The sequence below is a fragment of the Pyrgilauda ruficollis genome, unplaced genomic scaffold, assembly GCF_017590135.1.
Source record: "Pyrgilauda ruficollis isolate IOZ18807 unplaced genomic scaffold, ASM1759013v1 scaffold5, whole genome shotgun sequence".
NCBI classification, from domain to species: domain Eukaryota; kingdom Metazoa; phylum Chordata; class Aves; order Passeriformes; family Passeridae; genus Pyrgilauda; species Pyrgilauda ruficollis.
This window is the reverse complement of record NW_024526599.1, coordinates 8,609,278-8,619,740: the sequence shown is the minus strand read 5'-3', so window position 1 is coordinate 8,619,740 and position 10,463 is coordinate 8,609,278. Positions and strand designations below refer to the sequence as shown.

The following is a 10,463-nucleotide window of genomic DNA, read 5'->3' as shown; positions in this document are numbered from 1 at the left end:
TCAAGGTAAACCTTGGATTAACCAGTGGTGTTGCTTTCTGTGGAACATGGTAACTGGAAAAGAAGGCAAGTATGGCTTTCTGTGTGCACACATGTACATCTTCTGCCCTTTAAATGTTACCTTTCCTAAGTACACAAGTGATAACAAATGGTAACAACCACCCACCCCTTGCCCCAGTTTTATATCTTTATCATACTCCCAACTCTGTCTTGTTTTCTCAGTGTCTTTAAGCTTTTTCTTTGGGCAGGGTGGAAGCTTTTAACATTTGTATGGGCTCCAGAAGCTGGTTATCTTTACTATTCACTCTGAACACGTGAATCAATGACCATGGTAGAGCTGCAGTGAATTGTCAAGTAGGAGCTGCTGCTGTGTGTGGCAGCCCCAAGCCCTTGTCTGCAGCAGATGGGCCAAGGCCTGCCTTGTTTGGAGGCAGAAGTATTCCCCAGCCCCCAGGTTCCCCTGTGCTGCCTGCCCCAGCACATGGCATGGTGTTTCTGGGCTCTGGGCCTGGGCACCAGAGCCTGTGTTCTGGTTCTCCTGGTCACCACCCTGCCCGTGGCCGAGCTCACTGCAGAAGGTGCTCAGCTGCTTGAAAGGCCACGTGGAAAGGGTGAATGGCTGCTGCTGTGCAAGGGAGATGAAGCTCAGCTGTGACCTTGCTGTGTCTGACATCCACTAAAGTGCTACATTGAACAATGAGTCCTAATTGTTCCGGTTCTGCTGTATCCTGTTTATCAGACACCTCTCTGCTCCTGCAAGATTGGGTGCTGGGGTGGCCATTGCTGTCCATGCCCAGTGTGGCAGCCTGGGTGCCTGTCCCTGCAGTGCCAGCACCTGCTCGTGGGCTGGATTGTACTGTCTGAAGTGAAATCCGTGGCGTGCTGTGCACGCAGTAAGCACTGGAGCATTGGGTCCAAATTTCAGGGGGGGCAAAAGGTGCTGCTTTGTGAGCACAGGGGTTTGCACGTGCTCTGCTGCAAAGCAGTGCTTCGCTAACCACCAACACAGCCCTGCTCTGGTGAGGTGTGGCAAACCCACAAAGCTGTTATTCTGACCAGCTGAAGTGATACCCTCTATGTAACTACAGCTGCTGAAATCAATTGGTATTCGCAGGTCTTGGTAAGAACTACCTGATTGCAACTGGGGCAGCAGGAAGATAAAAGTGAAGGAATCTTTCCTAATATATGCGTAAACTGTACCTTAAAATAAAAATTAAAATAATGTATCATTATTTTATCCTCTTTTATTATTCAGTGCTACCCCAGTAGCTTTTTATATCTAGAAAACCAATATGTATGGTTTTTAGGTCTGAGAAAAGAAGTATTTTGTGCCACCTAAGTAATATGTTGGGTTGACTGAAAAATGTTCATATTGTGAGGTTTTAATAATTTTTAGATTAAATGCTGAACTGTGCTAAATATTCTGTACACCGGAAAGAAAAGATGTGATGGTCTCTTGTGAATGAACATCTTACATGAGTGAAAACTCATGTATTTCTGCTTTGTCTTTCTGAACTGCTCCTAGTGGATATTCCATATAAACACTTCAGTATTTCACTCTGTGAGGGAAATCACTGATTGTAAAAGATTTTAACAGGTCTTTCCTGCTTTAAGGTTCTACACTAATATGTAAGTAACTAACACGGAGTTAAGCAGGCTTGCTGTACGGGAAGTCCTTCTTAATCTAAAAAACAAGGTTGCAGCAAGGACAGAGATTTGGGCAGACAACAGTCTGAACAGGTAACTCGAGACATGGAAAAGCAGCTTCAGCCTTGGAATGAGTTAGGCTTTCTTTCTAAAAGCCATGTTGCCCTGTTTGTGCTGTTTGGAGTGTTTACTGCATTGCACAAATATTTTGCAGCTGATCTCTAGCAAGAAAGAGAAAGACCAGTAGAAGAGCAAGTAGCGAGAGATCAGTGGGCTAATTGTACTCTGATAGTCAACATTTGATACTTGTTTGCCATACTAATGTTTCTCCTGATTGATGTAAATTTAAATATTTTGTGACCCTTAGCAAAATTTGGCTTTGTGTAGACACTGAGATATTTATAGCATGTGTATGTGGCGTGAGGGAAATATTTCCAGTCTTTATTCTCCTATAATTTCCTTTTTTCCATACTGGAAAGGGAAGAGGTGAATTGTTTATTATCCTTTGGGAACACACTAAACTGTTCTTTCTCACCAAAGCCTTGCATTTACCTCTGTTTCCTGCTGACCTGCTGTTACAGGACTTAATGAAATGTACTTTCAAATTAAGTTTTCATTTTTCCCATATTACAACTATGTACAAGACAAGGAGTTAATTCAACGTTTTAGAAACTCACATTTTGCCTTCCAGAATTTGAGGTCTTTATCTGGGGATCAAGTCTTGCTAGACTGCATCCATGCAAACATCAATTCTGACTTTGACTAGACAGCAATTTGCACTTGTGCAAGCTGCCTTCAAATGTACACTGATACATGCACAGGGAGCTCAGTCGGTTTGGCTGTTGCAGCACTGTGTCCAAATTATTCAAATTTATAGATGTGATCACACTGTTATCAAGCAAAGCCATTCTTACCATGAGCCTTATGTTTTGCACATCAAATGGAAACAGTTTCAACAAAGTCAAATGCAAATCTGACTTGATTCAGAATTTTGCATTTTTAGAAGGACAGAAGATGTCAGGAAAATTTTTCCATTATTAGCTATCATTTATTTGTGTCAGAAATTGAGTAAAAAATTTTCAAACACTAACTCTTATATGAATCCACAGGGAAAATAGTCAAATTCTCAATCTTCTTTAGATGCATTGCCTTTGACAGCTGAAGAATACAAACTTTGAGGTGTGTACAAAATTTATTTCAAATAAGATATTATTTGAAATGCATACTATCTTTTTACAAAATATACAATCAACCAGCTAGTTGATAAACATATCTATTGAAGCTCACAATTAATGCCTTTTTTCAAAGCAGATTTGATGGTATCAGAATGCCTTTAAAGAACAGATATTTAGAATAATTTTGTAGATTGATAGCGGGATTCCTAGGGTGCTATTTTATTTTTACTTTTGTGAAGGAACATGCATTTATAGCTTTTTGATAGATACATTATGTATTTTTTTACCATTTTATCAAAGTTAATTGAATAATTGTGGTTATATATAAAAGATCCAGTGCCACAATAGATCCATATACTCATTCATAAGACATAATTGTTAAATAGCTACTCTTCACCTCTCTTGCTTTCCCACACTCTTTACCTGTAGTTCTAAACAGAGTTAGCCAAGGATACATATCAAAGCCAAGTTAAATAAATAATTTTTAAAATATATATAAGTGGTAGAATGCTTCTTTGGGAAACTGCTTTTTTTTTCAAGACTCCAAAGGTTTACCTGCAGGACTGCTTATTGGTTTAGATAAGTGTGACCATCTTTTTATGATGGTTTTACACAACTCCAGAACTGGGTCTGAAGTTACATTTTAATTTTTTTTTTTAAATGGAGAGAAATTTGTAGCTAATACTAAACTCTGCCAGTATTAATTCAAGTAAAGTTTCAAGTTCTTAGAGATAAGGGGTTACATATGCACACTGATTAGAAAGTTTCAGCTATCTAGTTTTTTTGATTGCTGTTCTTTCAATTATTAGAAACTATGTGTTGTAAGAAAAAAAAATTAATACCAGATTTAAACCACAACACTTCTGTTCTTTGATCATCTTTATATATTTTGTAAAAAATGTTGGCATTTCAAGACTAGTGCAATGGCTTAAAAATCTGGGAATATTTTATTTTCAGGTTGTTTTAGTTATGCTAATGAAAGGGCTATCACGTTTTCCTTTGTATGTAGGTAGGTCATTTCTGATGATATAAAAGGCAGATGTGAAGCACATATTTTTAAGACCAAAACTCAGACTAAAAGCTCAATGTATTCTTGACCTCCAGTGCTGAAAAGAACAGCCTGTTTTCTGTTTGAAGTCTTCATTCATTGTAGTGCCATGTTCAAATATCCCATTCATTTAAATTACAGGAATAGAGTGCTATGCAACACTAGGGCTGAGCAAACAAAGGATTCTTTTCAATGGTCTATTTTTATGCTCTATTTATAATACTGTAGCTGGTATTTTAGGAAAACTACTATTAAGCAAACAGCTCTGTAGTACTGAATTTCCAAGCATGTTTTAACTGTCTGGTTTGGCAGCCCACTTTAAGAAAACAAATGATAGGCTTTGCAGTAACAGCTCATTAGACAGGAGGATGGGCTTGACCTTAAGGCCTGGCTTAAGAGATCTGAGTTATCAGTTTTGCATGACCCTTGGCTAATCTCTTATCTCTGTGTGCTTCAATTCTCTATCTACACAATGAGGGATAACACTCTCTTTGCTTTCTTATATTGTAAACTCTTACTATCCTTACAATACATGAAGCCAGTGGGACCACTAGTGTGGTGCTGGATTTGGTGCTATTAGAGTAATGCATTCTATGTTTTTATTAAGGTAATTCCATAAAGATGTAATGTTAGATGTTAAAACATATATGTATATATTATTAATATATAAAAGTATAAACAAAAAATGGACTTTCAGAATTCCATATTGGAGTCTGATACTATTTCATCCTAAACACAGCCTGAACTGAGTAGTCAACAGCACTTTCAATTTCACTCAGTCTGAATATTATATACCACCAAGAGTGTCCTTGGTCAGATCCTTCCTTCTTACTGCTGCTGGAAATCTAGCCCAGATCAAAATCTACCTGATGGTTGATTTGATCTTTAACTTTCACTAGTCATTGTGAGAGCCAAATAATTTACAGGGAATGATCCCACCAGGTAAGTTCATGTAGGTCCCCCATCACCACTTCAGCCCCCACCACTTCTTAGGGTGTGAGACAGGGGCCAAGTCCAGGCCCAGTAGAATGTGACAGACAGGACTGCTGAAGGTGGCACTGTGGTGGCTCTCAGGTCAGCTGTTGTTGATCTGGACTTCCCACAAACTTCTCTTATCGGTTTAACTGTTGCTCCTTTAAAACACTGGAAAGTCCAGAATGAAGTTGCTGGGGGGAAAAAAGAAGAAAGGGAGAGAAATATTAATGGGGGATTTAGTAGTCTAAATAAGTCTCATACAAAACAGAATCTATTATTTATTAACAGACTATTATTATTTATTATGCATTTGGAATAATATTTTTTTAATTTGGAAATTTCAAGTACAAAGTTGGAGGAAAAAAAGACAAAAGCAAGAAGGCTGCTAATATAAAACTTTCTGCCTTTTTTTTTTGTCCTGTGTTTTGTGTATGGAACTAATGAAAAATCAAATTCAATCTCATTTCAAATGCTGCAAGAAGCTGCTATGCTCATTTTAGTTTCCAACCACTAGTTGAAATTCAGGCTTAAGGGTGCATCCTGTTTGCATCTGAAAATGGCTCTATCCATATGTACAACTCCACTGAGATCAATAAGATTACTCATGTGAGTCAAGCAACCCAGGCATGTAAATATTTGCCGAATTTGGACTAAAACTGGAAGAGAATGTAAACGTAGGTGGTAAATCCTACTTAAGATAAAGGATAGCACCCACAATGACTGAAGTTAAGAGAGTTAGTTCAGGTGCCTGTCTCCCTTTACGCCCTGGTAGAGGTTTACTGAGTTCTAAACAGTTTTATAAAGCAGAAGGATCTTTAGCTACATGTCTACAAAATTTACTGAGAATTAGTAAGTACACTGTTTTGTGTGGTCGTTGACTTTTGTTACAAGAAATCAGCTCCCCAAAGAAAAGGCGGTAACCCTGAAAGTACCTTTTATTTTCATATTCTGTGAGGAAAGGAATTCCCCACAGAATATGGGGGGGTATATGCAGTCTCAAGCAAAATGCATCTATTATATGAGGCTTCAGAGCACATTAGAGCAAGTGTAGGTGCTTTCTACACATGGATGCTGAATGGAAGGAAAGGGGAAGGGGCGTTAAATGTTCTCTTCTTAGGAACTGAAACAAATAATTCACAATTGATTCACGAAGCCACTGGGTCTAAATTCCTCTGTCGATTCAGGCTCTGCCTGCTGAGTGAATCGATCCAATTGTTGATCTTTTTAGGTTTAAGCTTAAACTGGTGATAGAGTATCATTTAATCTGTCTCTTGTTTAAATGTAGCAGTGAGAAGACATGGCATTCAGTAGTAAAGTATCCTTCTGGCATGTCCTTTCTACTTGCATCTCAATTCTGCCACTCAGTATGCAGCCCATCTGAGATTCACTTTAAGATACGGCAATCTTTTTTTCAACCTCACAAACTTGCAGTTTGCCATCCCATATGCACATTCCACGTGTTTATGGGCCAGCACTATAGAGTGGAACGGTACCCTTTTGCATGGCTGTTTTGGGAGTGGTGTAGGTTCCTTTCACCAAGGCAGTTTATGCATTGACAAGATGCTTGGTATAGCGTTGTTAAAAAGTTTTATTTTAGACTCCTTTTCACTGTTAACCGCTTAGTAAATCGAAACATCTTGGCTCCAGAGTGCAGATTCAGCCACCATTTATTTAAGATGCTGACATGCCTGGGGCTACAACATTATTTTAATATATAATGAGTTTCAAAGATGCAAAACTACTGACTGCATGTTTTATTCATTCTTAAATTGCAAAGAGAGCCTGGTTTCCTTTTGATGCCTGCCCTATTAGCATATGCTACCTGTGTGCTTCTGCGGTCACTTAGTGTTTGAATGTATCTGCCCTCATCAGCTATAAAGCATTAATGTTTTGCACTTGTATAGCCTTTCATCCAAGGAGCTGAAGGTCTTTTGCTGACAGTGATTAAGAATTACAGTCCCCTTTGAAGTGGGTTGACTGCTGCTACCTTCATGTTACTGACGGGCAGAGTCAGGTGGCTTCGCCCTGCATCCAGCACGGGGAAAGTGTCAGCGCTTGCAGCCCCGGAGCATCCTCTGCAAGCGCCACTTTACCCAGCCTTTGCACTAGCTACACTTTGCCCCGCAGCTTTGCCAACAGCCTCGGAGGGCAGGGTTCGGCCAGATCGGCGGGCTCAGTTGTTTTTCACTGCCTCAAGAAGGCATTTGGCAGGCGGGGTGGCCTGGAAGGGGGAGAAAGCTGCAGCGTCCGGCTGGACCCGCGCCCCAGCCCCGGGACAGCGACCGCCCCGCCGTGCGCAGCTCCAGAGCCCCGTTTCCCAACCAAACCAGGGGAGCCCGGGCGCAGCCATGCCTCGCGCCCTGCTCCAGAGGCAGGAGCGCATTGCCAGAGGTGCTCGCTGCGACCCCACGCGCGCGGGTTTACCTGGCCGCTCAGGGGAAGGGCACCCTGGAGTGGAGCGGCATGCAGCGCCGGTGCGAGCAGCCGTGCCGGTGGAGCTTCCTGCGCAGCGCCAGGTTGGCTGCGGACAGAGAGAGGGAGGGAGGGAAGCGAGGCGTGAGAGGGACCGCCGGTAGTGCGTCTCCCCGGTCCGTGCTCCCGGGTGCCCGTGGCCGCGCCCTCCCGTGCCGCCGGTGCTTCCCGGTAGCAAGTCTGCAATAGTTGCCCACCTTGGGTCCCTATTTATCCCTGTTCCTCTCCCTCCACCAACCCCCCGCCTCCCCCAAAGTTGCCAGACTCCTGGGATAGGCGAAGCATCCTCTCCCGCTGCCGCTAGAAGTAGGGATGAAGCGCACAGACGGATGCGCCAAGTCCAAACTCGTCCCGGAGGTCACACACCGCGTGTTGGACGCGGTCGGACGAACACGCCAGAGGTGCCCATGGCCGGCACGAACCCGCGGCTCCCGCCCCGGCACAAGCATCACGCTGAGGCATCGCCTACCTGGCCGCTGTCCGTCGGCTGGGAGGAGACTCGCCAGGAGCACGGCCACGATCCAAAGCAGCAGCTGGAGCCTCATGTCTGCAGTCAAGGCGGAGGCGCGCTCTGGGTGTGTGTGTGTGTGTGTGTGTGTGCCGGCTGCACGCACAGCCGCCCGCGGGGCCGTGAGGGGCCGTGAGGGGCCGGCGGTGCCCGCAGCCCGCGCCGCTCACATGCCAGGGCCAGGCCGGGCAGCCTGGGCCAGCCGCCTCCGCGGGCGGCGGGGTTAATGGTCAGGCAGGACCAAGGCTCCTGGGCTGCGCTGCGATCCGGGCCCCGCTCTCTTCCCTTCTCCCTTTCTCTCTTTTTCTGTCACTCCCCCTTATTTTCCATAAGCAAACAGCGCAGGAATGAAAAGCCCGTGTAAACAGCAGCTCCTGTCAATGCGTAGGGGCAAGGAGCCTCTCGAACAATGCGGCCGCTCCACTTTAAATTCAACCCGGCCAGGAAAAAAACATATGTAAAACAAGCCCCGATGTTCCCTCCCCCATTTGCAACTGTTTAAAGTTTGCATTGCCCATATTGGTCCCACATGCAGACACCAATGGCAGGGCAGGAAGTGCCCCCCCGACCTTTGTTCCCCCTCCCCGAAAGCGGGGGCAGGGAAGCCCCCCAAGCATGGCCCTTGTCCCAGCTCAAATGCTTTCTCTCTTCTCCAAACTACCTGCGAAGCTGTGGCCATTCAAAGTGAAACTGGCAGTGCTTAAGGCTAATGGGTGTCTTTTGTACCGTCAACTATTTTTCAAGGATCAGAATATTCAGGAATTAATTTGTGAGGTTGTTTTGTTTTGTTTTGTTTTGTTTTGTTTTGTTTTTTACCGTGTAGGGTAAAATAGATATATCTGTTCCAGCAGTGCCGGTTTGAGGGCAGCAGTTTTGGATGGGACATTCATTTGCATAGCCCACCTGTACATTGCATTATATTTACACTTGATTATGACGAGAGCTCGCTTTAACAAACCACTGAAACCAACTGGTGCAGATACCCAAACCTGAAGAGAAAAAAGGCAAAACCTGTGGAATTTGGGAGCAGCACTGATGGCTTTGAAATCCAGTGAATTACTGGCATCAGTTGAAATTCCACTCGTCCTTTTGTTTTTTCCAACCTGCTGATTTCTTGTGATGAGATAGCACCTAGTTATTTGGAAAAAAAATTAAAATTTGTTCCTTTCTGGGAAAAATTTCTGTTCTAAAACATGCAGCAAAGAGTACATTTCTATATAAGCTAAGCACTACTATTATTGCTAGGTAACTGTTTTTGAAAATTGGATAAAGTTGTTATTTGCCTATTTCCTAAAAAAGTGGAATATATTTGTGTTTTGTTGGGGGTTTTTTGTTTTTTTTTTTTTTGTTTGTTTGTTTGTTTGTTTTAGTTCAGTCACCCCTGTACTACTTTCCCTTAACAAGGGCTTTCCCATTTTGTTTAAAAACCTATTTAACTCAATAGTGCACGCTACTCCCTCCTCACAGAGTTATACATCATTACTTGGTTACCTAATTTGTCTAGGTAGAGTATGCCCATATCAATTAAAAGACAAATTACAGCTTAGATACATGGAGGAAATAGTTACTATATGTTGTTTTAAAAGACTGCTGAGGGAGGTGTCTCAGACAAAACAGGAAAACAAAAGGAAAATCCTCTGCTATTGATCAGATTTGTCTGTTATGACCAGGAGACACATTCCAGTGTTCTTTACAGCTTGGTGGTCATTAAGTTTTCTCTTTGTGATTTCTAGTCTTTAAAGTGAACTTTTAAAAAATATTATTGCTACTAGCTCAGCTGAAATCGGAGTCCCGTGGTGGCAGTGACAGAATTTTCTTAAAGGGGTTATAAATTCCAGTACAAATGTGGTGGAGTAGGAGAGGAGTGCTGTGCCCAGATCACTCAAGGGGTTTGTAACAGAGCCAGGATTACATCCTCAACATCCCAAATGTCATTCTGTCTCCACTAGGACAGGTTTAGGGGTGTGTTCTCTTGCTCACCATGAATGAGAACACACTGGCCACCTCATTCATACAGCCCTGCAAATGACCATCACTTTCATTCAGCAGGTGAGGTTCAGGCTCATAACCTTAAGGTGGGAAGCAGTATAGACTTCAAAGTGATAGGGACTCTGCAAAAAGCTAAAAGGCAGAAAGAATGCATAGACCATCACCAATCCCTCGGGCTATCCAGGCCTCTTCTGCACCTGAATGTGGTGAAGTTTACAGACGTTCTGTTTCTGAGGTGACATTAAATTTAGGGGACTTGCATAGGATGCAATCATTAAGTGCAATATTTATTGGGGTTTTTTCCAGTTTTGTGTACTAAAATCTGTTAATTCCACTGTTAACTCTGTTTACAAACTCAAAGTTGACAAATGTTTATTTGACTAATAAAATCCAAGTCACTCTAACATGACCATCACAGAGTTATTATAATTTTCATGTAAGATACAGTAATAATTTTATGCTCCCCACTTAAAAAAAAATTTCTAAAATGTAATACAGCCCCCCTCTAGAGTTTGTAGTTCTTTTGCAAGCAGCTTTCCCTCAGGTACTTACTTTCATGTGGCATAGTGCTACTTGAAATTAGGCAAATACCAACCTGGTAGGTAGAATGCAGTGATGTAATAGCTCTGCCTTTTTCACAGTGTTTGCTG

General features: G+C 42.6%; 1 protein-coding gene across 1 annotated transcript; it reads right to left on the bottom strand.

Moving 5' to 3' along the window:
• Positions 1 to 7,276: 7,276 nt before the first annotated feature.
• Positions 7,277 to 7,864, bottom strand: APELA (apelin receptor early endogenous ligand). The gene is made up of 2 exons (XM_041480174.1): positions 7,786 to 7,864; positions 7,277 to 7,365 (listed from the first exon to the last, which is right to left on the bottom strand). Exons 1-2 carry the CDS (start codon positions 7,859 to 7,861, stop codon positions 7,277 to 7,279), a joined length of 165 nt encoding a protein of 54 aa, XP_041336108.1. The 5' UTR covers positions 7,862 to 7,864.
• Between the last annotated feature and the right edge of the window lie 2,599 nt (positions 7,865 to 10,463).

What these genes read in the sequence shown, in the direction of transcription:
- APELA (XM_041480174.1), bottom strand. Translation starts at nt 7,861, where the DNA reads ATGAGGCTCCAGCTGCTGCTTTGGATCGTGGCCGTGCTCCTGGCGAGT. An exon ending in AGCCGACGGACAGCGGCCAG is followed by an intron (nt 7,366 to 7,785) that starts GTAGGCGATGCC and finishes CTCTGTCCGCAG; the next exon opens with CCAACCTGGCGCTGCGCAGG.